Genomic DNA, 26,653 nt, shown 5'->3' with positions numbered 1-26,653 from the left:
TTCTGAGATACTCAGTGTTCCTGAGAAACTGTCACGAATCACTTGTTCTCTCTCACACACAGACAAAAAAAGTTCCAGAAGAGATTAGACATGGTTCAAATGATTCTGAGTAATTTTTATCTGCTCCAGTCTGTTATTGTTCTGAGAACTGCACATTTCAGGGAAACAACCAACGCTTTCTGCGTGCATGTGGGTCCTTGGCTCTGGCAAAAAATGTTCTCTGGAAGTCTCCATGGCAGGAGCCTGTCGTGGCTTTTCCATCACATTTGCACGGGAGGACAGTGCCCTTGGGGATGGGCAGATGAGCTCCAGGCAGGACTGGAATGCCATTGCCTCTCTGCAGCTTTCTCAAAGGCACAGCTGCTGCCTGGCCCAGCCGTGGGTGACGCTGGCAGTTTGCAGAGGCTCCCACGTGTGTTTGCAGAGCCTTTGGAAGCTGCACAGCTGTTAATGGCACCCACTGGCTGGGACCATGAGCTCTTGCTGGAGCATGAGGGGTCCAGCTTGGCGTGCTGGGCCAAGGAGGAGCTGGGCTCCCTCTGGATGCGCAGCTGGCCTTGGCCTGATTTGCTCCACGCTGGCTCTCGTGTGCCTGCACAAAGTGTTGCTCTGTCCAGCTATGGCCAGGATCTGGGCCCCCTCCCCAAGTTACTTCCAGTTTTCACACCTGGATTCCCTTTCCCACAGCCTTGAATATCTTGATAATATTTTCTTTCTGGCCTCTTGGGTTAGACCTTTTCTCTCAGGTTTACCTTATTTCCCTGGGCTGGGAACCTACTCTCTACTGCCTCCCAATAGCTGGTTAATGGTTAATTCAGCACTTGTCAGTGTCACAACCATTAATTTCTGCCTGTGTCCAGGCTCCTGCCACTGCAGCCCCCAAGGGATGCTTTCCTGACTGTCCTCTGTGACCTCTAGATGTTGTCATCCCACGGTGCCCAGAGCATCCCTGCCAGGGTTAGAGTCAGAAGTTTCTGTGTTGCCCCATGCAGAGCTCTGCAGAGTTGGAGCACCCCTCCTGGCAGCCTACCCCAACCCTCCCACATGCCCATGCCATGCTGCCACCCCTCAGCTGCCCTCTTTATGGGCATGCTGTCTGCCTGGCAATGTTCTCCCCACCTGCTTGTTTCTGGAAGTCTTTCCAGATGAGGCCCACAGCACCAGCAGGTTCCCACATGGGATGACTAAAATAAAGTCACGTCCATAGCAGGGGACACTGATGCCTGAGGCACAGCCCAGATCTCCCATACCTCTCTTCCCTCCAGTATTGAATACTCTTCTGCTTCACTGCAGTAGGGCAGGATGCAGAGCACCCTGGGGCATTCCCAAATGTGACATGCCGCTTGCTGCACCCCAAAATACCTTCTGGAAAAAGTGAGGTGAGTTGTTGTTCACAAAGAAAAGGAGCCCTAGGCTAGTCATGGAGCCAGCTGTGCATGTACAAGAAGCAAAATGTTTCTTATTCACTGTTTGCTTCCCCAGGAGCAAGGTGAGTAGTGTGGGGGAATCAGTTCCTGCCCTGTGCTGAGGATTCGTGTCAGAGACCCCCAAAAGCCCATCCCTTCACTGTCTCCACTGTGTCCCTCTGTTTCCTAGACACCAAGACCTGTCACATGGATGCTTCTGCACACACTGGGACTGTCACCAAAGGGGTCACTGTCCCTGTTGCACTCCTGCTGCCCTGTGACATGATTTATGGGACATTTCCCCACCTCACTCATCCAGGGGATGCTGGGACCATGCAGGGCGTTCCTCCTCATCTTCCTGCCTCCGTGAGCCAAGGGACAACCACGCGGGAGTGCGTGTGCCTGAGCACACGTGTGTGCATTGGTGAGGGGAGGGGGATTTCATGGGCTTTTAAAAAGAGAGATTGAAAGTTTGTGAGTAAAATGAAAGAAATTTGTAAAAACATTTCAGTGCATCTTCTCTGAGCTTTACTGCAGGACCCTGGGAGAAGAGGAGCAGCTGGTGGGAAGGGAACTCCAGGGATCATCCCAACCCACTCCCTCCCGTGTGGCTTGAGGCAAGGTTGTGTGGCCAAACCATCACTGTTTGGGCATCCCAGAGACAGGGATAAGTCACATGTGTACATCTGCATCCCTGGCAACCTGCTCTGCTTCTCTTCAGAGGTGACAGTGAAGGTGAGACCAGGCAAAGACCACACCTAAATTCTGCTGCCTCTGCAGCCCTCCCTTTCCTCGTCTTGCTCCCAGACAGGAGCCAGGACACTGAGCCAGCGGAACTTACCGCTGTGCTTGCCCTCCCTTTCCTTTTGTTTTTTCCTCTCCTCCTGCCACTGCCAGAGGAAGAGCAGGAGAGTCCACCAGTCACACGCTGCTCTTTGCACAAACCTGCTCAAGCCATTCTCCTCCTGACATCTTTGAGAAACTCTTCAGTGCTCCGAGTGAGTCTGTGGGTGCTGGCTTTAATCATCATCTCCGGTGGATTACAACAGCTGGATGAGAAGATAAAGGCTTTTCTCTCCTCTCTTCTTTCTCATTCCTTCCTTTTCACTTTTCCTCCTGAAGTCAGAACAGTTCCCAGCCAGGAGGCATGGTGCTGGTGGGAGCCCTGTGCAGCCTCCTGCTCCTCTGCCTGGTTGAGGAGGGCATCAGCAAAGTGAGAAGATACTACATTGCTGCAGTGGAAACCACCTGGGACTACACACACAGCGACCTGCTGTCCGTGCTGCAACCGCCTGCAGGGTAAAGCTCTTCCTTTTGCAATTCTAGAGCCCTGCCCTGGGTGTTCTCCCACCCTGGCATGTGGCACTGTGAGCTTGGCTCCAGGCAGGCAGGTACACGGGGGTAGCCTGGCAAGGTGGGTGCACTGAGCTGCTGGTACAGCTGGGAAGGGGTGGTGTGCTGGGGAGCCACTAAGTGCAACCCTTGATGAGGGACAGGTGGAATTGAGAGAGAAAGATACCAACCTGCTCTGTGTCACTGTTCTGCACTGTTTTACCTTAATGCCATTTGCCTAGGACCCTTTAAAGTCTGTGCTAGGAGCCATGAGCTGATTTTCCAGCCTGTGCTTTCTTTTCTGCTCTGTATCCTGGGGGTTTTGGGGAAGTGTGAGGGGAGATGGGCACCTGTGACTCCCTGGGCACTGCAGAGGAAAGTTGGCTGTGCCCCCCTGACATAACTCTGAGCAGCAAAGGCTTTCCACTGTGTCTGCCCCTTGTAAAATCCAGCTTAATTATTTATATCTTTGTGTACATTACATTGCTGGGGCTGAAATTTTTCCTCAAGGAAATGAAAATGATTTGTCGCGTTTTGGCACAGCATGGTATTCATGCACAGTGGCAAGGAGGAAGGCATGGTGGTTTTGCCTGTGTACTTTGAAGTAGGAAGGAAAAATGGGAGTTGCATTGCTCAGGCAATGGTGTTGTCTGAAGACACAGCTGGCTTGGACATGCATGGTTGTGAATGTTCTGAGGTTGGCATGGAGAATGGAGCTGGATGGCTACACCCTGTGGATCAAGGAGTGCCCATTCCCTCTGCCCTGGTTCCATATCCCCTTCCCCAGACTCTGCTGAGGCAGTATCAGCCCATGACCCCAACTCAGACCCACAGTGGCCTGAGCAGCGAGGAGCTGTGGTCAGGCACTGGAAGCCAGGCTCCGGGGATGACCCAGCTCAGCCTGACTAGCTGCTGTAATCACTGTATCCCAGTTATGTTGGTTTTTTCCCCCTTTTGATTACTTCAGTAGGAAAATTGCACCCAGCATCCCCATTTTTCTAATCCCCCCTGCCCTGCTTTCACTGATGCTGCCCTCAGATCCATTAGGCTGTGCTAGAGATGATGACTTCCCTCACGCTGTTAATATAGCCCTGTGGCTTCCCATTCCAGCACTGGCTTTATGATGCACTCAGGCACTATTCCTGACCCTGGAGTGACTCAGGGGCCTGACCCTGCCTGGGGATGAGTGGGGCATTGGCAGGCAGTGTGAGGCCACTTGTCCTCTAAAAAGGGGGAAGACAACATTGGCTGTCTCAGAGGGACTTGCTGATGTGCTCCAGCCTGGAGAGGCAGAGAACTCCTGGGCAGTGCAGCTCCTGGGGAAGCTGATGGGAAGCAGGGCTTGCTTGTCGTGGCTGTTCCCAGCTGCATGGTGGTGCCTTTTCCCTGGCCCTGCAACCTCAGCCCAGTTCCCTGCTACAGAGGAGGGCACAGGAAAATAGCCAGGCTGGATATAAGGGACATGCAGGGGTGAGCCAGGAAAGTGTGGCAGGTAGAGCTGGGCTGTCCCAGAGCTGTGTGTGTGCTGCCTTCTGCTCCACATGTCAGTGCACCAGCACCTCATGGCAGCTCCCAAAGGGGCATCTCCAGCCAGGACCTCCAAACCCCTTGTATGTATCCAGGGGTTTCTCTGGCATGTTTGTAGAAAGCTCTGTCAAATAATCAGCTACAACAGAGCAGGCCAGAGCTGCTCACACCTTCCCCATGATTTCAGTTTCTCTTCCTCCCAAACACAGCCCTGCCACAGGGCCAGAGCCAGGACCAGCACATCCTGCAGTGGCTCCAGGGATCTCAGCTCAGACATGGAGCTGGTGGACACGTAGCAGCAGCCCGTGTCTGAGTGTTTTGGCAGTTCAGGATGTCTCCCAGCTCCAAGAGATGAACAGATAGTGTGGCTAACAATGCTGATCCAAGGTGCCAGAAACTTATCTGCCTGCCTCAGTTCCAGCTGCCACTGGGGAAGGAAGTTCACAGGGACCCCAGTTGCAGAGGACTGGCCAGAAGAACTTTGATCAGACATCCCCGGGCTGAACTCCGCCTGCTTGTCTCCTGTGGGCTCTGCTCTGCCAGGACTGGGACCCAGCACTAAGCCCTGCTGTCACTAAGAGCCCTCCCAGCCATGCCCCTGCATGCCAGCAAAATCCCCCTGGCTCCAGAGGATTTCTGCCTTGTTTACTGCAGAATTAGCAGGACCAGACCATCATATCTCAGAGATGCATTCTCAAATTTGGGCTTTCTGTGAGCTAGTGATTAAGGCACAGCTTCCTGAGAGTGGACAGCTGAGTGTCAGCAACCCTGCAGCTCAGTGTGGGGACACACTGGGGAGCAAAGCTGGGGCAGGAGCCACTGCCATAAAGCCAGGAATGATAATGGTTCATGGGCAAAGTCAGCTGAATGCAGTGGCACTGCTCCCTGGGGCCGTGCCTGCTTCCTGGAGGCTCCCTGCCAGCCTGGATGTGGGGTTACAAGAGCTGGGTACCTGTGGGGTTACAGGAGCTGGGTGCCTGTGGGGTTACAGGAGCTGGGTACCTGTGGGTTTGGTGACGGGAGCTGGGTGCCTGTCTGCGTGAGGAGGGGGGGGGGTTACAGGAGCTGGGTGCCTGTGGGGTTACAGGAGCTGGGTACCTGCCTGTGGGGTTACAGGAGCTGGGTGCCTGTGGGGTTACAGGAGCTGGGTACCTGCCTGTGGGGTTACAGGAGCTGGGTGCCTGTGGGGTTACAGGAGCTGGGTGCCTGTGGGTTTTTCGTGGGCACCCATCCTGCTCTGTCCCTGAGGAGAGGGGACCCTGCTCTCCCCACAGCACCCTCCAGCTGCAGGTGGCTTCCAGCCAGTGTTGTGGGGGTGAGTGTGCATTGCCTTTCCTAAATTTGAGTCACTCTGTCTCCTTCCTCTTCCACTTGAGGAAGAGTTGCAAAGGGAAACTCTGCTCCAACGAAGGCTTAGTCAGAGCCGGACAGCAAACCTTCCCTGTTTCTTAAGTGGGAAAAAAATACCACCTGGCTTTTGCTCCAAACAAAACAAGGCTGGAAAGGTCTGTCTGGTTACTGGAAATGGTCTTAGTCCTGGGGCTGATAAGTCAGCCTCTAAAATCCTTGAAGAAATTAATCCCTTTGTTTTCCTGATAAACAGGCTGGATTCCTTCTGGAAAATGAATTTGTTAAGCTTTTAACAGATAGAAAGTGGCCAGCAGAGATAAGTGAGGTGTGAAATAAATTCAAGGCTCCTTTATCTTCTTGCTGTGAAGTGTAAATCCCATTTTGGGCAGAAAAGAAACAAATGTGGGGACATTGCTCAGACACAAAGCAAACTGCCACTACCTGCCAGCAGCCTGACAGTTTCTTTCCTGGGGGGAAGCTGGGGAGGATGTGAGTTACACGTGATGTGATCTGCTTGCCACACCTGAAGGTGCTGGGGTTGGGGTGGGGGTGGCTGCAGGGCAGAGGTCACCATGGCACTGCCAGTGCTCTGTGCCTGCTGCCAAGGAAACCTGCAGCTGGACAAGGCATGAGGCAGGAGACTGGCAGCAATGCCTGCTGCTGTGCCCTGCCCCAGCTGCATCTGGGTATGGCCTTGTGTCTTGTTCCACCATGACTAACACCACAACACTAATCACTGCCCTGCTGTCATCTGCACGCTGAGCAAAACATTCCCAATCCTACCTGGGAGCTGTCAGGAAATCCAAAGGACACAGCAGGGTGAGCAATCCCTGGTGCTCCAGCTAGCAAGCTGGTGGGAAGGAAAGGAAGAGGATGGCTGTTGCCCATGCATGGATGGGTCTGTGCAATCAGCCTTGGCTTTCCTTCCTCCTGCAGCATTTTGGGGCATGCAGGCCCACGTCCCCCCCCGGCCGGTGTCCCTCCCCGGTACAGGAAAGCTGTTTTTGTGGAGTACCCCGATGGCTCCTTCACACAGCCCAAGCTGAAGCCAGCCTGGATGGGTAAGAAGCACCTGTAGTGTGGGGAACTCCAGCAATCCTTGACAGCCACCAAACTCATCCTGGGCTGGCTGCTGGCTGCTCTTCAGCCTGGAGCAGGAGGGCAGCTGGGTGGATCTGGCTATGGCAGAGCTCCTGGGGGTGCAGAGGGCCTTGCTGGAGCTGATGCAGCTGATGCTGACGTGTGTTTGTTAGTGGGACAAACACTAACTGGGCTTGTGGGAAGTCAGGACCCTTTGGGGCTCCTGGCAGGGTGTGAGCTGCCTGATTCCAGCTGCCTGACCTTATTGTCTTATCCCCTTCAGGCCTTCTAGGCCCCACCATCCGAGCAGAAGTCCATGACACAGTGGTCATCATGTTTAAAAACCTGGCCTCCCGCCCCTACAGCCTCCACGCTGTCGGCGTGTCCTACTGGAAGGCGTCGGAAGGTGAGCTGGCAACATCAGGTGCTGCAAGTCCTTGTGTGGCAGCTCCTGCTCTGCCTCCTGCCTGCCAGGTGTGCATCCCTCCTCACCTTCACGTCCCTCACATTCATGTCACTCTGCAAGGACAGATGGTCACAGAGATGGCCTAGCTTGGGGGAGCAACGGGACCATGCCCAGCCCAGAAATGAGCTGAGCAAACAGTGCAGACAAACCTGGATCAGGTACAGAGATAATACACAGCTTAAACCTAAAGCTGGATGCTTAGGGCAAGGAAGACTGTGCTGTCCAGCCTCAGGGCAGGTGCACAGCCCAACATGGGAGTCTGGCACAGCTCTGCTACTGCCCTGAGACCTGTCACTGCCCGTGGGACTCACTCCCCTGGGATGGAGAGGGGCTGTGTTCTGGGTTGGAGGAAGGGGCATTTCTGTAGCCATGGTGTGCTGGGGAGGAACCTTCAGTGACATCTGGCCATTTCTTTGGTTTTAGGAGCAGGGTATGAGGATGAAACCAGCCAGCCAGAGAAGGAGGGGGACAGGGTGGATCCTGGGAAGACATACACATATGTCTGGGAAATCCAGGAAAACCAGGGCCCGACGGACGATGACTCAGCGTGCCTGACCCACTCCTACTCCTCCAACACCAACAGCGTGAAGGACATCAACTCTGGTTTGATTGGAGCCCTGCTCGTGTGCCGACCTGGTAAGGACAGCACAGGCTGGGGACAGACCACATGCAGCCATTACTAAAAGCAGAATAATCACAGATGCCTTCCTGAGGGTGAGCATGGCAGTGGAGTCAGTGAGCTGTGCTCAACCAAAGTGCTCCTGGGATTCAGTCTTGAAATCCTGACAGCACAAGGTACAAGAAGATGTGACTGGAGTAAGATTTGTCATCCCTGGCTGAGACATATCCTGGAGGTATTTGTCCAGACCTGGAAATGACTGGGCACTGTCTGCAGGCTCCAGTGACTCACCAGGAGCAGTTTCTCCACTGAGCACAGGTCTAAGAGGAGGCACTACAAATTGACCTTTTCGTGCCTTCTGGGGGCAGCTGCCTCTCAACCATGGACTTTTGGGGACTGCAAGACTGGAAGCAGGGCTGTTGCAATTTGAGACATGACAAAAGCAAACCACAGCCTGACCTTGGTTTACCAGTTCTTGAAGAGCACAAAGGGAATTCTCTGGGTGGTGGTTGCTGAACTTTAAAGAAATCCATCTCATTGCATCTTGCAGGGACCCTGGCGAGTGATGGGAATGAGAGCCTGCAGAAAGAGTTTGTGCTGCTCTTCGCAGTGTTTGATGAAGGTAATTGCTGACTGAGTGGTGTCAGACCCTGCATTCAGCCAGGTCTGGGGCATTTGCTTTGCTATGTGTGAGCACAGCTTCTCAGCATCCACACCCTCTCCCAAGGGTTTAAGCCTGTGCAGTCCCCAGCCAGTGTGTTCCTGGTGCAGTACTGCCCCTCCTTCTCTTCCCCAGGTGCAGGGAGCTTGCAGCCCCCTCCCCAGCTCTGCCATGCCATGCCCTGGCCCTGTTCCCATCACACAGATTAAGAGGGGACTCATTCCCTGTCACGTGTAGTGGTCATCCCCACGCCCATGCAGAGCCATGGCCAAGTGTGCTTTGGATTTCCACAGGCACCACATATCTGACCTCCCTGAGAAGGTTTATTTTGCTTTGAAACACTCTCAAGTGAAAGCTCACTGCATCCTCCTCTCTCCCCAGGGAAAAGCTGGTACTCTGAGCAGGGTTCCCCAGCAGCTGCTCAGCCCCAGGCTCCCAACAGGACAGAGCTGCACACCATCAATGGCTACATCAATGGCTCACTGCCTGGTGAGTCCTGGTGGGACAGGGACACGGGTGGGGGCATGGGAGCTGCTAGGAGCAGGGGTGGAGCCAGGTCTGTAAACATGAGGTAGCTTGGGAAATGATGTAAGAAAAGAGATCAAGAGGAGTTTCCAGGTGATGGATCTGTTAGGCTGTGTTCACCTCAGAGGGGGTCTTATCTTTCAGCTCCTTGATCTGCCTTTCCCATTTACAGCAGGGCAGGAGCTGTTTGCAGCTGTCTGTGTTGCCAAGTGCAGCTGACATCCTTGGAGCTCTCCAGGAATAATGCTGGTAGCAGAGTTTTATCTTTCATAGCCCTGTGAACAAGGCTGGAGGTAGCATTTAGCTCTCACCATCATAGGATTTTGGGAATAGGACCGTGGAATAATTTAGGTTGGAAAAGACCCTTAAGATCATCAAGTCCAACTGTAAACTTAGTACTGCCAAGTCTATCACTAAACCATGTCACTGAGTGTCCCATATACAAGTCTTTTAAATACCTGGGCAGCCTGTTCCAGTGTTTGACAACCCTTTCCGTTAAGAAATTTTTCCCAGGATCTGGCATAACCTTCCCTGGTGCAGCTAGAGTGATAAGGCCTTCTCTCAGACTCCTCTTCTTCAGAAGAGCAAAAGAAAAGGCTGGGTTTGATCTCAGTGGACACAAAAGTTACTATTTTCTGGTGTTCTCTGGGGAAAAGATCCAGAGCTGCCCAAGAGTGAGGAATCTCCAAGGCAAACTGGGAAACACTGTCAGGGGAGTCATTACCACCAGCAGCTTTGATGAACCACCTCCTAAAACATCCCACTTGGGCCTGGCCATTCTCCAGTAAAAAAAAAAAGCAAAAGTCCCCTAAATTCCCTGTCCTGATGGGTTCCTAGAGGTTAAGAGCTGAGGAAGCCTCATGCTCAACCACCATCTCTGCACAGTGGGTTTTCCTGGAGAAGTTATGCACCTCCACTCAGCATCTCCCTCCCTGGATGCAGCACCTGGCCTGAGAGGTGTCTGATGGAAAGCTGGAAATGGAGAGCTGAGGGCCTCAGGATGGAGCCTCCACCCAGTTTCCTCCAGGCCCCTGGGATCTGTTCCAGTCACCTCTGCACTCTGCCAAAAGTGAGCGCTTGACGCTGTGTCTGACTTTGTTTGGCTTGAGCTTCCATGAACTTGTTATTCACTTTCCTGCTAGATTACAGAGCCTTCAGCACGCATCAGTTTCTCCCCAGGAAAGTATTTTTACAATGCAGTCAAGTTCTTTCCCATTTCCTAAGCACACTGAGCTCTTTGAGTGTCTCTGTGGAAGGAATTTTCTCCAGCACTCAAATAATCCTGGTGACCCCTCTCTGCCCTTTGTGATATTTCAGCTACTGCTGAGATGTGCTGGAGCCCTGCTCCAAATGAGTGTTTTAGTATCAGGCTTGCCAGTGTTGTGATCAGACAAATGACTCTCCTCTCCAGTGCCCAATTTCCCTATTTATAGTCAAGGAGGACATCTCTCTCTTTTGCCACTGCATCCCACTGTAAGCTCCTACCAGCAACCCTCCCAAAGTCCCCCAGCCTGTAAATTTAGTCTTGTCTCAGGGGGATGGTGTGACCCGTGCCTCTGTTTTGCTCAGTCCACATTCATGTGTGATTTCTCCAGCCTGAAGCCAGCACAGGAGCAGGGAACTCTACCAGCATGGGTCAGACTCTGAGTCTATGGCACCAAGAGTGGGGACAAGGGCTGGGCACAGTGCTGACTCCTGGCTGCCTTCCTTGTCCCTGGCAGGTCTCACACTGTGCCTCAAGAAGCAGGTCCACTGGCATGTGATCGGGCTGGGCTCTGGGCCAGAAGTCCACTCCATCTTCTTTGAAGGCCACACATTCCTGGTGAGAAGCCACCGTCTCAGCAGCCTAGAAATCTCCCCTGCCACATATCTCACAGCCCAGATCATGCCAGGAACAGCTGGCTGGTTTCGGATGTTCTGCCAGATACTGTCCCATCAGCAAGGTAACCTTATTTTCCACGAGCTCGGGGGAAGAGCAGGTCAGGGGATGGCCTGGGCTCAGGGTTCTGTGCAGTGCTGCAGCTCCAAGGCCCCTCCTGCTCCCTAGTGTTACATCCACCTGCAGTCTGGCCATACCAGATGGCATGGGTTGGTCCAGGTTGGCCCACTTGATGGGAACAGTAGTGGAAAAGATTTCTCCCAGGCAGGGCTTGAGTGAGTGCCTGCCTGCACTGGCACATCAGTGTGACCTATCTGCCTGGCTTGTCTAACCCAGTTGGCATGGAGGCCTTTGTGAAGGTGGAGGAGTGTCCTGAGGAACGCCTGCTGAAGATGGGGAAGCAGTTAAACGAGCCAGAGGACCTGGATTACCCTGAGGAAGATGAGGAGACTTATCACGTGATCCAAGTGCGCTCTTTTGCCAAAGACAGGCCCATGACCTGGACTTACTACATTGCAGCTGAGGAGATGGACTGGGACTATGCCCCTGTGAAGCCAGTGTCTCTGGACAGGTGAGAGTGGGCATGTGTGCTCATGAGGCTGCTCCTCAAGGCAGCCCTGCCAGCTCTTCCCCTTCTCCCCAGAAATTGCTTTTCATTCTGCCCAGCCTGAACAGTTTTGTTCTTCTTTATTAACACTAACAGTATGGATGCAGGACAAGAATGGTTTTGGAGAGGCCATGGGGAGGCAGGACCTGGCTTTGCTCCATTTTACCAAATCCCTGCTGAGACATTTGTGTCCAGGGCACTTGTCCCTCTGTCACCAATGCCTCTGGAATCAGTCCCTTCTGAGCAGACAACTCCTGGTGACTTCTCTGCCATCTGCCAGGTCCTTGGGTGATGGAAGGTCTTGCTCTGTTTCTGACTGTGTCCTGCATGTGGCCATTTGCTCTTTCTCTGCCTTTGCCTGCAGAAGCATGGCGAGCCTGTACCTGGAGGCTGGCCCACAGCGGGTCGGTTCAAAGTACAAGAAAGTGGTGTTTGTGGAGTATGAGGATGCAACCTTCAAGAAGCGCAAGGTGTCCAGCCAGCAGGACAAGGGAATTCTGGGGCCTGTCATCAAGGGGGAGGTGGGAGACCAGTTTAAGGTAAGAGAAATGCAGCTTTCCACTGTAAGGGGAAATTTCAGAGCGTGATGCTGTTCCTACTAATAGCTCTTGGCTTGTGGCTGAGGTCTGATTTAAGTCATTCAGGTGCTCTCTCATGTTTGGCAATGTTCAAAGTTCACTGGAAAGGCATATGGTACTGGCAGTTTAAGGCAAATACTCTCAGTAAGATGCACAGGATATGCCCAGTCCCTCTAATCTGACTTCGCTGAAGGTGTCTTAGGAACTGTGTGAGTTCATACATGACACATCACATCCAGCACCTTCCTCTGAGGCAGGACTGTCCTCTCATCTTCTGCTCTTCTCCATCTGCTTGCTGTTACCTCACACCGCTGGAGACTGTCACTTTTGTCTCCCGAAGTGCCTCTCCTGACCACTTGACTTGTTTGCAGCTGGGAGGAATGGGATGGTTTCCAGCAGCTTCACATTTCTGCTCCCTCCCTGGGGTTCCCTGTGCTGTTGTGGGCATGTGACCGAGCTATTTAGAGAAATAAAGGAAGGGCTTCACGCAGTGAAGTGGGGAGCACTTTAAAGCTCTTGATTGCTGTGCATACTTAATGTCCTGGTCCTCTGGGGCCTGGATTGATGGCCCTCTTCTGACTCATGTGTAAAGTAAGACTAAAGACAGCAACTTTCTCTTTAATAAATCTGATATTTTCATGCCCTCCTTAAAACAGACACCTCTGAAAACAATGGACAGTATAGGCTGATCACAGAGAAACTGTGGTTTCTTGTACTCTGACTTTGTGATCCCAGACATGTCTGGGTCCCTCCTGTTGATCACTGGCAGGTTGCTAACCCCTGGGCAGTGCTGTCCAGTGATTCCCTCTCTGCAAGGACACTGAGAGCAGCTTCAAGGGCTTACAGTGATCAGAAAACACCAAACATTCCTGCCGCCTGTCCTCGTTTCAGATCGTGTTCAGGAATCTAGCCAGCCGACCCTACAACATCTACCCTCATGGCCTCACCAGCGTCAGGCCCTACTATGCCATGAGACCCTCACAAGGTAAGGCAGGCCATGGGAACTTGGGATATCTCCTGGCCATTTTTCTGGGCCAGGAGAGTTTCCTGAAGCTTGTTGTCCGTTCATCCAAGCACCTGAGTTCTACAGTCCCAGGGATTATGATGATCCTAGGTTCATGTTCCCATTGGTGCCATGTAACCCTGTCTTTAAGGAGGGCTTTGATGATGAGTGGGAGAAGTGCATTTTCAACCAGGGAGCTAGGACCATGTTAATTGATCCATCCTGGAGGCCTCTACCTTCTGAGGAGGCAGGAACCATCCTGGTGATCCTGCCTGTGTTTGCAGTTTATTTACAGCCCTCATTCCCTGGGCTCCCTCTGACCTGCATTTGTGTGGGGGTTCACCATGATTTAGACTCTCCCTCTTGCAGCTTTGTAGTTTTTGCTCTGGGGTTGTTTTTTCCCTCCAAGTTTCATTCCCAGAACTGCTTTCACCCCTTGTTATTATGCTTCCAGGACCATGACTTGTGCAGGGCCATCCCACATCCCACCAGGATCCTGGGATGGGCGTGGGTGGTTCCATCTGCAGCTTGTGTGATCAGGAAACCTTTCTGAGCTCTTTTAAAAACGGGGATCACCCATTTCAGGAGCAGCCCAGATATAACTGGTCTGCTCCTGGGTTGTGTGTTGCCAGAGAAAGATGTGAAGGATATTGCTATTGCCCCTGGGAAGTCGTTCACCTACAGCTGGAGTCTCACCACTGAGGATGGCCCAACGGAGGCAGATCCTCGCTGCCTCACCCGTTTCTACTACAGCTCCATCGACCCCGTCCGAGACACAGCCTCAGGCCTCATTGGGCCCCTCCTCATCTGCTCCAAGAAGTCCATGGATCAGAGGGGGAATCAGGTGGGTCTTTCCTTTGTTGCCTCAACTTTTAGGCTGAAAGGCTGGAATAACTGTGGTGGGTGAATATTTAAGTAAACCCACATTTGTCTGTCCTGTTTTTTTCAACCCTGCCAGCAGTCCTAATACCTCTGCCTTCCCCATTCTCCCTTGCATGCTCTCTTTTCCCCAAATCTGCACCCTAACTCCTGTGAAATAGCAATAAACTTCTCCATACACCCAGACTGAGACCTGACAGCTACACTGGGCACCAGGGGTGCTCTGATCAGACCAGGAATAATTTCTTCCCTTTCTTTTCCAGATAATGTCAGACAACATGAAGTTGGTGCTGTTTTCAGTCTTTGATGAGAACCACAGCTGGTACCTGGAGGAGAACATCAAGAGGTTCTGCTCTGATGCAGCCCATGTGGATACCCAGGACCCCCAGTTTTATGCCTCCAATGTGATGCACAGTGAGTACTCAGCCAGGGGGTCCCTGCAAAGCCCCCACAGACACAGGCTCATGCCTGCCCCAGGGAGTAAGCAGGGGATGCACGGCAGCTCAGCAGCCACGGGGGGAATTTGGTCTTGAAATGTTTCACCCCTGCCCTCTTCCAGCTATTAATGGCTTTGTATTTGACAACCTGCAAACAAAACTCTGCCTGAACGACGTTGTGTACTGGTATGTCCTGAGTGTTGGGGCCCAAACAGATTTCCTCTCCATCTTCTTCTCTGGAAACACCTTCAAGCACAACATGGTCTTTGAGGACGTGCTTACTCTTTTCCCGTTTTCTGGAGAAACAGTCATCATGAGCTTGGAAAAGCCAGGTTAGTAACATGGGCTATTCTGTCAATCATGGGCTTGGCATCCCAGCAGAGATCAGTAACACTTCCAGCCAGTTCTCTGATTGGTGCCCAATTCCTTTTGACAGCTCTGAGAGCAAAGGGATCCACAGCCTGCTAGAACAGCAAAGTGATCGAAAGTGATTAAATCTTTCAAAGCTTAAATAAAATAAATTGGTTTATGGTATTTTACTTAATCAGTAGAGTGTATTAGGGTCACACATGCTGCCAAAGCAGTAAGCTGGCAGTATCTGTGACCCTGCAGTAACATCAGCCTGGTGGACATTCGCAATCTTGGCTCCAAGCTTGGAGGGCAAGGGGAGTGGCAGTGCTCTCCCTGCTGTGGGTTCAGCTGCTGGTCATGCCATTTATCTCCACACTTTTGCAAGGACAGAAACCACAGCCATGGAGAAGTCAGAGAAAATATTTGCTTCAGAGTTCAGTTATATTTCCCCCAACTCAGCACTTTTCCCTTAGAGCTGTCAAACCATTTCCTTCTCACAGAGAAGACACAGGATTTACCATGTGGTTGCAACACTGATATGAAGGTCATGAACACTGCACCCTGAGCCAAGCTGTCAGGGTTTGTAGACACCCCAGGAAGCTTTCTACAACCCAGCCAAGCCTCACATCCGTTTGAGTCAGATTCCTGTGCTTCCTCAGAAGCAGAGCAGCAGCTCAGCCGGCAGCAGGTGGCAGCTCTCTCCAGCAGCAGAGCCCAGAAATCACACATCTCACCCTCTGCTGGGAGCAAATTCCCTGGCTGGGGATGTGAGAGGCAGCCTTTCATTTCTTTCTCCTTCAGTGGGAGAGCTGTGGTGACTGTCTTTGGGAGAGAGGTGTGTTTGACAGCACCAGGATGTCTTTGGGGGTGGGTGATGGTGACTGCTGCTGCTGGAGGCTCTCTGGGTTCCCACTGCAGTAACTGCTCTCACCAAGCTGTGCTTGGGCCCTCACAGGTGTGTGTAGCTCCCTAAGCTCTGCCAGGAAACACCAGCCCTGCTGATGGTGCTTGTAAGGCTCTGATGTTGCCAGCAACACTGTGGGTCTGGCTGTAGGACACTCTAGGGACTATGAAAGCATGGAATCACTACCATGAGCCAGAGGCTGCCTGAAAATATAGGTTGCGCTAGCAAAGGAGCAGCATGGGAATGGCATCTCTTCCAATTTCCCACTGAAGTGGGCTGATGGTGTCCTTTTGGCCTCTCTTGAGACAGGTGTCTGGACGCTGGGGTGCCTGAATCCTGATTTCAGAGACCGAGGGATGCATGCCAAGTTCACGGTCTCGCAGTGCCAGTATGAGCAAGACACTGATGGGGAAGATTATGTGTATCCTGATGAGGAGGAGGCTGCCTTTGTATTCCAACCCAGGGGCTTCTCTAAAAGAAAGAAGTCATGTGTGAATGAGCAACTGAACAACATCACCTCTTCCAGAAATGAGATGGAGAAGACAAGATTGTGCCTGACAGAACATGGGGCCCTCCTGAGCAATGGCAGCACTTCTGATCCCTCTTCCAATGGCACATCAACATTTTTAGGAACAATGCCAAATCCACATGATATTTCCATGTCTCTGCCAGAGACGAACTATGACCCAGTGTCCTATGAGTCCTTCCTGGAAGATGAAGAATTGTCAAAAATCATCAGCCAGGATGAAGGGTTTGGAGCAGTCCCACCTGGAGAACCCTTGGTGAGTGTCAGTGGAAGGGTCCATGGTACTGTGAGCTCAGATGAAGATCAGCAATGGCTGCACCAAGGCACAGCAGTTCCAGGAGATGCTCTGGCAAGAGCAAAAGTGATTAAAATCCCAGAGCTGCAGGAGCCAGTAAAAGGAATGACAGTCCAGTCTGGTGGTAGGATAGAGAACCTGGAAGCAGAGCCTCAAAAGACAGCTACTCATGCAACGATCTTGTGGGACTCCATTGCTTATGCTGCTGGCAAAGCCCCTCTTCAGGAGAACAGGAGCTCAACTCGCCAGAATGATCTGGAGCACAACCTGGCACTTCAAGATGTGTCTTCACAGGGTAATGAGACCAAGCAGCTAAAAGGGGCTGATAAAATATCCTTTAACCTGTATGACTCAGAGGAGACAATCAGTACAGCCTTGACTTTAAGTATTGATCACAACTCTTCCTCCACATTGAACAATCCTTCTGCATCTCCAGATGAGACAGAAGATAATAGGACTTCTCATGCTGTGGTTCACAGTCACACCATAGAAAGCAATTATTCATCAAATGACCTAGATGCTAGGTTGGAAAAAAGGCCTCACAAAGTGGTTTCACAAGGCTTTTACGAAACTTTCGAAGAGCAAAATGTTTCATTGTCAGACAAACCTGTACCAGGAGAAACCTTCACAGATGAGAGCAACTCCTTGCCTGCGAAAAGTGGCACAGAAAAAGCCAGTGGACTTGCCAAAGGCCTTCTAGATACCACCTTTGTAGACACCAATGACCTTGAGCCATCCAGCTATGTAATGACAGAAGAGAAGGATGAAGTAATTTTGAAAGAAGTGTTTCAGGATGCTAAGGAATTAGCAGAGCTGGACAATATTGCCTTTTCTGAATCAAATGTTGTGACCAATGACACCAGGCCATTCCCAAATGGCTTATTAAAGAGCTCTGAGCAGTTTCTGAGACACAGAGTCACAGCCAGAAGCCCTGACTGGAGACCTAGACAAGCCAGGTCACTGGAGAGCAGAGGTTTGGGTCTTCCCAACACCAGCAGCAGAAAGCCCCTCTCTGGTGGTAAGACAGCAGAGCAGGGTGTGGCCAGCCAGCCCCCTGAGACAGCAGTGAAAAAGGAAGCCCCAAAGGCGTGTGGACCTCATTCCCCATTTTGCATCAGTCGCTTCAAGAAGAGGTCCTTGGTATCAAGCGACACCTTGCCTGACATGATGGCAGCCCCACAAAGCCTGGAAGAAAGATCCAACATGGTTGAGAGGAGGCTACACCCAGGCAGAGATGCTGTACAGGCTGATGGGATGTATCCTGGGGGCAGGCTGAGCACAGACAGGGGCGTGCAGGGCAGCAGAGACTCCCTCCCCTCACGGGGAGCACTGGGAACAGGACCAGCAGTGGCAGAGAGCATCTCAGAAAGGCAGGTCACTGCTGAGGCTGCAGACCTGGCCTCAAACTGGGACCCAGTCTCCCCAGGGGCTGTGGTGAACACGGGGGACGTGCACAGCCCAGCTCTGGCAGAGCTGCAGCCAGGCAGAGCTGCGGTGTGGGGGGCTCCTGGGAGCGAGCAAGCTCAGGGGAGAAGCCATATGGAGGAGGAGACAAACTCTGTGGAGCAGCTGGGTCAGTCCAGTCCTGAGCCTCAGCAACTCAAGGCCAATGCCACAGAGGACCATGTGCCTGGGAGAATGTCTGGACAAAGCCCAGAAGGAGCATCTCTGAAATCAGCCATCAGAGAGAACTGTTCACTGTCTCCAAATAGTCCCCCTCACAACAACAACAGCACCAAAAAGCCAGCAGAGTATGTGCAGGACACTCCTCATGGATGTCAGGTGCTCGGCAGGGAAGATGTCCTTAGAGAAACAGGGAAGACGGAGGGCCAGGGCCTAGGAGAGCCCAAGGAGGATGGGGAAAGCAACAGCACAGTTGGGGAAAGGAGCCACATCCCAGGACAAAGGGAGGAACTGCCCCTGAACAATGGGACACGTTCCAGCCCCTCAAAGACTGCCAGGACTGACTATGATGAGTACAGTGACACAGAGCAGACCATGGAGGACTTTGACATGTATGGGGAAGAGGAGCATGACCCACGCTCCTTCCAGGGGGAGATACGGCAGTACTTCATTGCAGCAGTGGAGGTGATGTGGGAGTATGGGGACCAAAGACCCCAGCACTTCCTAAAAGCAACGTAAGTGTGATTTTCCTGCATGCATTCCTCCTGCACTGCATGGCACAGCATGATGCATGGGATGGCATGTCCTGGCAGGCAGGATCACAGTTCTGTATCAGTACAACCCAGCCAAGCAGCCCAGGGCAAGGATGCTCCCAGCATCTCCCCTCCATCCAGGGGGGTTTAAACCTCCAGAAACTGAGCTTCCTTGCAAGGGGGTCAGGGATGCTCTGGCTCTGTATCCCCCTGACCTGTAACAACCCTGCCATGGCTGTCCTCACTGTGGGACAGCCTGACTCACCTAACTGGCACCCCCCTGCAGGGACCCCCGGAGGAGCAGGGGGAAGCATTCCTGGCAGTACCGCAAGGTGGTTTTCCGAGAGTACCTGGATGATTCTTTCACGCAGCCGGTGCAGCGGAGAGAGCTGGATGAACACCTGGGCATCCTCGGGCCCTACATCAGGGCAGAAGTTCAAGATGTCATCATGGTGAATAGAAAGTTCCCATTTACTATAAAAGCATAAATCCCCCTGTTGTTGTTGGCGTTCAGCCAGAGGGAGTGCTGAGGCGGCCTGCAGGCTCTGCAGTGCCCGTGGCTTAGCCTTCAGGGCTTGGGGACAGGAACTGCCCTGTTGGCATGTGAATGGCACCAGACTGGGAGGCAGAGGGACCTCAGTGGCTGGAGGAGTGGGCCAGCAGGAACCTCAGAGTGTTCAGATGCAAAGCCCTGGACCTGAGACAGACCAAACCTCTGCAACAGCATGGCCTGATCAGCTCCTGGGCTCCATGGGGAACATTTTGGGTGATGGGATTGCAAAAAGGGTAGTGAGCTAAGCAGGGCTCAGTGCAGCTCTTTTAGGTATGAGGGCAGGCTTGGGCTTCCCATACTACCAAAAGTCTTTCAACATTTACCTGAGAAGAAGTTGAAAGGCTCAGGACTTGTGTCCCTGCAGAAGTTGCCCAGTTTTCACAGAAATCTTCACCAGGATAGATTCAGCACCTTTGGGCTCCAGAAGCAGTAGTGTAGCTGATCTTGCTTCCATTGAGCAGGCAAAAGGCCTTATCCTGCTGACATGAACCCAGGATGTGCTTTCCACCAGAGATTGCACTGCACAGCTACAGCTTGTGTTTCAGCAGGGGTTGGCCACTGCACAGAGACAAGCTGGAGAGCTGGGAACCAGGGACTCCTTCCCACCAGCTGGCTGGACCCACCACCAGGGTCCAGAGCACTGTCAGCATTGCTCCCTCACACATTGCACTGCTCTGCCTTCCCTCTGGTGCAGGTGACCTTCAAGAACCTGGCCTCACGCCCCTTCTCCTTCCACTCCACACTGACAGCCTATGAGGGCACAACGCAGCAGGGTGGGGTGGTGCAGCCTGGTGGCCACCAGAAATACTCCTGGAAAGTCCTGCCCCAGATGGCACCAACCACGCAGGAGTTTGACTGCAAGGCCTGGGCTTACTTCTCCAACGTGGATCTGGTAGGTGGGAGTCTCCATGGGGCATTCCAGGAAGGGAAGAAGGGCAGCATGCCTGGGTCCTGGCTGTGAGGTCAAGGAATTTCCTATGGGGCTGTGCTGAAAGCAGCTTGGGGCCATGTAGATTCTCAGGTGTCTAATACAATGATGAATACATGTTGGTGCTCTTCCTCTTCCTCCTTCTGTTCCTCTTCTCTTCTCCATTTGGTTTTCACCCCTCTCCCCAATTATTCCAGCTTATGAGACTTGCAAGAAACCAGCATTCTGCAGTTCCTTACCCCTATGCCACATCTCCCTGAATTTGGCCCCAGGGTCCAAAGCAGTAGGGACTGTTGGACAGTTGGACAGACAGACACCACGTCTCTTGAAAGCACATGCACACACTTGCTGCTCAGCCTTTCTTAGCTCAGCGAACGCAACATATGAATCCCTGTGTGCACGTGCCCCAGAGTGGGAGCCAGGCCAGGGATGCAGACTGGTTCACTGCTTTCCTCTCTGCCGTGCCTCTTGCTGGTGTCAGTGCCTCCCCTCGGGGAGGGTGTGCTCGGGGGCACACCCTCATTCCCTGGCTCCCTGGCAGGAGAAGGACCTGCACTCAGGCCTCATCGGGCCACTGATCATCTGCAACCATGGGGTGCTGAGCTACGCTTCCAGGAGGCAGCTGGCTGTGCAGGAGTTCTCCCTGCTCTTCACCATCTTTGACGAGACCAAAAGCTGGTACTTCCCGGAGAACGTGGACAGAAACTGCCGCCCTCCCTGCCGGCTCCAGCAGGACAGCCCTGACTTCAAGAGAAACCACTCCTTCCATGGTGAGGATCCTTGCCCTTGCCCTTTCCATCCCACAGCCTATATCAGGATGGAAATACCCCAGAGCCTTGAGCCCCTCCTGACTGCTGCCTTTCCCAGCCATCAATGGCTATGTGAGTGACACCCTGCCTGGGCTGGTGATGGCCCAGCAGCAACGGGTCCGATGGCACCTCCTGAACATGGGCAGCACTGAGGACATCCACTCTGTTCACTTCCACGGGCAGCTGTTCAACGTCAGGACCAGCCAGGAGTATCGCATGGGAGTCTACAACCTTTACCCTGGTGAGGTGGTATAGTGGGGGAATAGCAAGGAGGGGGAGTGGATCTGGGCTGTTCTGTCCCTGTGCTTGCACAGCACTTGGCACAGTGGTGTCCCACTGCAGGCAGTAACTCCGCTCTGCTCTGCTCTCCATTCCTGGCCAGGTGTCTTTGGGACAGTGGAGATGTGGCCCTCACATGCTGGCATCTGGAGGGTGGAGTGCAAAGTGGGAGAGCACCAAGAAGCTGGAATGAGCGCCCTCTTCCTTGTGTATGACCTGAGTGAGTGATTTTCTTGTGCCCTGACCCATGTGAGCCCACACACAGCCATGACCAGTGTATATTTGAGCTTCCTCCCCCAGATCTCTCAGCATTTCTCTTGGGGTGACCCAAGTGGGACCTTCTGTGTTTTCACTCTGAAAAAAGGTCACTACATCAGCCCTTGCCAGCCTGCACAGCCCAGCAGAGAACAGAGTCAGGGACACAGCTGGGGTGAAGGCTGGGAGGCCATCTTCACTGGCCTGCAAATATTTACTCCAAGAGCTCTCATTCTCCAAATTTGAGAGTCCCTGGACCTTCCATAAAATGCACTTACCCAAGGAAGTGCATGCATGGGCTGGTTCCTGCCCGTGCTGTCAATAAGGTGCAGTGCTGCCTAGCCATATATCAGGAGGTAAACTGAGGCACAGAGCAATGACAGGAGGCAATGAGTGATGCTGCCTGACTGCGGGTTGGTCTGATAGAAATAGTTCCAAGAGCAACTGCAAAATCCACAGTAAACCTCTGATTCTACCCCAGAACAGGTTTCTAACTCACCATAAGTAAGGAATGGGGAAGTGGTGTGGGAGAGTAGTATTTTATCACACTGTGACAGTGTCTCTCCTGTTTATAAAAGAATATTCAATGTCAGCCAGAAAACATTGCCATAAGTTAAAAATCCACTTAAGATTTCAAATTTGCATTTTCCCCAGGAGCATTTGACATGCAGTGGAGATGCCAAGGTGTGACAAGTTGCTAATAATAATGGTTACTATAAGAGACAAATATCCCAGTGCTCAGAGACCAGAAGAGACACAGGGAGAGACAGGGGTGTCAGGTAGACTTTCCTTTAGCAATCTGATATTTGTTTTCAAAAGATGCTGCCTAGCAACAAAAAGGCCCAGGAGGAAGATGTGGATATAAGGAAGAGACACTTGTCAGCACTGCTGGGACATTAGGACATGGGAATGAGAGGTTATGGACTCAGGGAAAGGAATTTGGCAAAAGGCTGCTGTGTCTGATGCTGGAAACTCTCTGCTCTTGACATGGGGGGTGTGAGCAAGAACTTCCAGCTATCCTAAAATCCAGCGATGGATATGGAAGCCTCTGAAACCTATCTTTTGGTATGAGAGAAATAAGCCTGGGAGCTCCTGGAGGCCTGCAAACCTCCCTGAGCCTGAAGGCTGCTAGCCTAGACTTTCGTTGTCTAACCAACTGTCCCTGGTTTCTGTTCCCTGCAGACTGCCAGAACGCCCTAGGTATGGCCTCAGGTGGCATTGCAGACTCTCAGATCACAGCTTCGGGGCAGTATGGTGAGTAGCTGGAGGGCAGGTGGGGTCAGGGCAGCTTCAGCCAGCAGAACTCACATGTTTGCCTACCCAAGTTCTGCTGCACTGGTCCCTGGTAGTGGAGTGCTTCCCCCATCCATGCCAGCATCCCAGTCAGGACCTGGAGCCTTCCCACATGGCTGGCCCATTGTGCAGTGCTCTGCCACCCTGCGTGTGCCTACTAAACCCCAGGGTGATCCTCAGGCCCAGTGCTGTGCATGGACCTCCCACCACCTCAGGCAGCAGCAAGGGCCAGCAGCACCCTTGTGTCTGTGCTCTCCCCTTGCAGGGCAGTGGGCTCCTTACCTGGCCAGGCTGGACAACACCGGCTCCATCAACGCTTGGAGCACCGACCGCAGCAATGCCTGGATCCAGGTAAGAGGGGCCTCGTGTCTGAGGCACCACTGGGGGCATTGCAAGGCCATGCTCATGCAGAAGGGCTCATGGATGGGCAGTGCCTGCCCAGCTATATCCTGCTGTTTCCTCTTCCCTCTGAGAGAGGAGCACTACGATCCTAATGGCAGCTGCTCTGCTCAGGTTGCTGCTGGCCTGACCTCCATGTCCATCCTCAGTGCAGCAGAAGAATCACTTAATGGTCCAGCTACAGGACTGGATTGTGCAAAAATCCCCCAAAGACCAAGGCAGAGCAGCTCACCTCTCCAAAGAGCTCTCCCCTGCTCACTCCCAGCTGTTGGCTGACTTGTGCCCTTATGAACAACTGTTTTAATTACTTTCATAACCAGTGCTCAGTTATGTCAGGAGGAAGCAAGTTTTGGGGTTTTGGGGCATTGCCTGAGCATGGTTTGGGTTTTCCATCAGAAGTGAATCCCTGACTTTCATTCTCAGGTGGATCTTTTGCATCCCACCATTATTCACGGCATAAAAACCCAAGGGGCTCGACAAAAGTTCTCCAGCTTCTACATCTCCCAGTTTGTTGTGTTCTACAGCCTTGATGGGCGAAGGTGGAAGACCTACAAGGGGAATGCCACGAGCACACAGATGGTAAGGTCAAGGGTCTTGAGCAGAGTGCTTTCCCCAGATGGGGTGTGCTAGGGTGATGAGGGCTGGGGAGCTCTGTCCACAAGGCAGAAACCTCCTGAGCCCCTGAGATTAGGGCAGGAACAGAGACCATTCAGTGCCAGGTGACTGAATCACAGATCTGCAAGGGACTTGCTATCTCATCTGTCTGATTTTAAAATGTCTGAGCTACCTCTTTCCACCATCCCAGGTGGCTGTGAGATCCACTTCTCAATGTTATGTTGTGTTTTACTTAGAGCTAGGCATAAGATTCTGCCTGAGTATCTTTTTTGACCTCAAAGGCAAATTTGCCTTTCTAAAAACATTGTGTAGATGCAGATAATTTGGAGAATCTATAGTCACTAGAAAAACCCCACAACCTAAATATGCATAAGCTGATCAATCCACTGGGAGAAGAGTAGCCAGAAAAGCCTCCATTGTGTGCACCATCTGTGGCTACAACTTTTCCCAGGTTCAAACGTTTGAGGACTGACTTTTTTCCTTATTTTTCTCACCCTTGTTTGGTGAAAAATATAAAACCAAGATAATTTGCACAGACCCAAAGCTTCTTCTTCTCCTTTTTTTTCTCATTGGCCCACTCACACTTCTTTGGCCTGAACCTCATCTCAAATCATTTTGCTGTTGTCATTTTTGTAAGGATGGTGATAAGACACAGAAGTGCCAGGCATGAACGTTCTTCCCCCACTAATCCTTGTCCTGCCTATCTCTCTTTCCACTGGTGCAACAATCCTTTTCCTCCTTTTCCCTGCAGCTGTTCTTTGGAAATGTGGATGCAACTGGAGTGAAAGAAAACCGGTTCAAGCCCCCAGTGGTAGCCCGGTACATCCGCATCCATCCCACCCACTACAACATCCGAGCCACGCTGCGCATGGAGCTCCTGGGCTGCGACCTCAACAGTGCGTGCCACCCTCGCATCCCAGCCACCAGAGCTGGGCTCTGCTCTGCTCTGCTTTGCTCTGCTGCGGTGCTGAGCCCCAGCTCCACGTGTGCCAGCACTCCCACGCAGTTATTGAGGAGGGAGGAGGGAGCTGGAGATGGCACTGAGGTGTTGAGGGAACAAAGCTGGAAAGTCTCATTGTGGTCATAGAGATAAAAATATCAGAGCGAGAGCCTGAGGCCAGCTTTCACCAGCTTTTTTACTGAAGCTAACAGGAAACTTCCAGCAGCAGCTAAGCTGATAGATGGGGATCTGCTGCCTCAGTCTGAGGGAGCAGGAAGCAAGCAGAGACAGATGTTGTTGGCTTTTAGTCTGGTTTTGCCGGTTGAAGGTGAGATGGCTCTGATCAACAGTGCACCCTGGGGAAATGGTGCCCTGGGATCGTGTCTTTGGCTTTGCACACCTGTTCTGCAGCAGCAAAAAGCAGCAGTGGCTGTGCTGTCAGCTCATACCCCAAACCTGCCAGCTGGCTCTGGAGCAGCTGTGCACAAGCACACCTGATCATACATATGCAGGGTGTCTCCTTCCCAGGTATTCTCGTCCTCCCCCTGGAAACAGGTGCTCCTTGTTTCCTTACACCAGAAATTCTTCACATTCCTCTTAGATAAAATCTCCAGGGAGAAAAGAAGGTGGGAGTAGTTTGGCCAGAGCCATGCTGCACACAGGGGCCCCAAGCACTGCGGGGACCATGGCACTGCAGCAAGGCACAGAACTTGTAACCAGGGCAAAGGCATGCAGGGCAGCTGGAGCAGTGAGCAGGCAGAAGGCATCACCATAGTGGGTCTGTTCTAGCCCCTGACAAGCACTGCTCCTCTCTTCCAGGCTGCTCCATGCCCTTAGGAATGGAGAACAGAGGGATCCCTGATGAGCACATCTCTGCATCCTCCCACAGCGCCAACGTCTTCTCCAGATGGACACCAGCCCTGGCCCGCCTGAACCTTCAGGGCAGGACCAACGCCTGGAGGCCAAAGGTAGTCTGTGTGAGGAGACAGGCAGCTGGGATCCCAGCTGGGTCCCCTAGTCAGGGCTCTGTGGGAAGTGTGTGCAGCCACATGTGCCATGCAAGCTGCCCACTCACTGCCACACTGATTTAGCACCCAGCAGCTCCAAGCAGATGCCTGGTACGGCAGGTGAAGCAGAGGGAAGTGCAGGGCCAGCTTGGCTTCAGCTGCAATGAGTGTGTCTTTCTCATTGCTGCTGGAGGGTTGAAGCAGTCTGTCCTTCCCCAGAGCAACAGCCCCAGAGAGTGGCTGCAGGTGGACTTCGAAGTAACCAAGAAAGTGACTGCAATCATTACCCAAGGTGCCAAAGCTCTCTTCACCCAGATGTTTGTGAAGGAGTTTGCTGTCTCCATCAGCCAGGATGGTGTGCACTGGAGCCCAGTCCTGCAAAATGGCAAGGAGAAGGTAGGCACAGCTGCTCCTTGGCCAGAGTCCATGGCCACCCCCAGGGCAGCAAACACAGCCCTTGGCAGCAAACATGCTCAAAGGATTTCTCTCCAAGAGCAGTGAGCCAGGCTGCGCTTCTTCCTTGCTTAAAGCATTCCAAGTGGTGTTTGTCTGGGTTGATCCTGTCCTACTATGCCAGCCAAGTGCATCCCTTCTTTCTCTCTCCTCTCCAGATTTTCAAGGCAAACCAAGACCATCAGAGCACAGTGACGAATACCCTGGAGTCCCCTCTCTTTGCCCGCTATGTGAGGATACACCCCCGCCAGTGGCACAACCACATTGCCCTGCGAATAGAGTTCCTTGGCTGTGACACTCAGCAGGAGTACTGATGGCTGCAGGGCCAGGGAGAGGCACTGCCAGCCCAAGGACACACATCCCACCAGGCACTGAGCCCTCCCCAGGGCTGGAGCCATCCCTCCAGGGGCCTGGCTGCTCCTGCTGCTGGGGAAGAGAAGGGCTGCAGAAGTGGCTGGGTCATTATCTGCCTTTTCCTGTGTCTGCCAGATGCCATATACTCAGATGTAATGATGAAGAATTAAACAGTAATTTTCCAGTA

General features: G+C 52.7%; 1 protein-coding gene across 8 annotated transcripts; it reads left to right on the top strand.

Annotated features, from left to right (window-relative positions):
• The first annotated feature begins 1,701 nt into the window (after positions 1-1,701).
• On the top strand, positions 1,702-26,653 carry F8 (coagulation factor VIII). Of its 8 annotated transcripts, XM_041396372.1 has the most exons (29): positions 1,702-1,830; positions 1,944-2,141; positions 2,304-2,404; positions 2,529-2,705; positions 6,552-6,676; positions 6,979-7,101; positions 7,585-7,797; positions 8,331-8,402; positions 8,823-8,930; positions 10,688-10,909; positions 11,182-11,416; positions 11,817-11,991; positions 12,922-13,015; positions 13,666-13,877; positions 14,176-14,326; positions 14,472-14,681; positions 15,914-18,563; positions 18,868-19,033; positions 19,829-20,026; positions 20,604-20,832; positions 20,930-21,112; positions 21,254-21,370; positions 22,588-22,659; positions 22,964-23,049; positions 23,521-23,676; positions 24,464-24,608; positions 25,472-25,620; positions 25,879-26,055; positions 26,271-26,653. In XM_041396372.1, exons 4-29 carry the CDS (start codon positions 2,554-2,556, stop codon positions 26,424-26,426), a joined length of 6,576 nt encoding a protein of 2,191 aa, XP_041252306.1. In that variant the 5' UTR covers positions 1,702-1,830; positions 1,944-2,141; positions 2,304-2,404; positions 2,529-2,553; the 3' UTR covers positions 26,427-26,653. The 8 variants fall into 8 exon arrangements, 7 of the variants coding, with proteins under 7 accessions (XP_041252306.1, XP_041252304.1, XP_041252308.1 ...); XM_041396370.1 differs by lacking the exon at positions 1,702-1,830 and having other exon boundaries at positions 1,851-2,141; XM_041396374.1 differs by lacking the exons at positions 1,702-1,830; positions 2,304-2,404 and having other exon boundaries at positions 1,851-2,141.

The sequence above is a fragment of the Onychostruthus taczanowskii genome, unplaced genomic scaffold (assembly GCF_017590055.1).
Source record: "Onychostruthus taczanowskii isolate IOZ18803 unplaced genomic scaffold, ASM1759005v1 scaffold13, whole genome shotgun sequence".
NCBI classification, from domain to species: domain Eukaryota; kingdom Metazoa; phylum Chordata; class Aves; order Passeriformes; family Passeridae; genus Onychostruthus; species Onychostruthus taczanowskii.
Note: the sequence above shows the minus strand (reverse complement) of the source record. Positions and strands in the feature narration are given on the sequence as shown.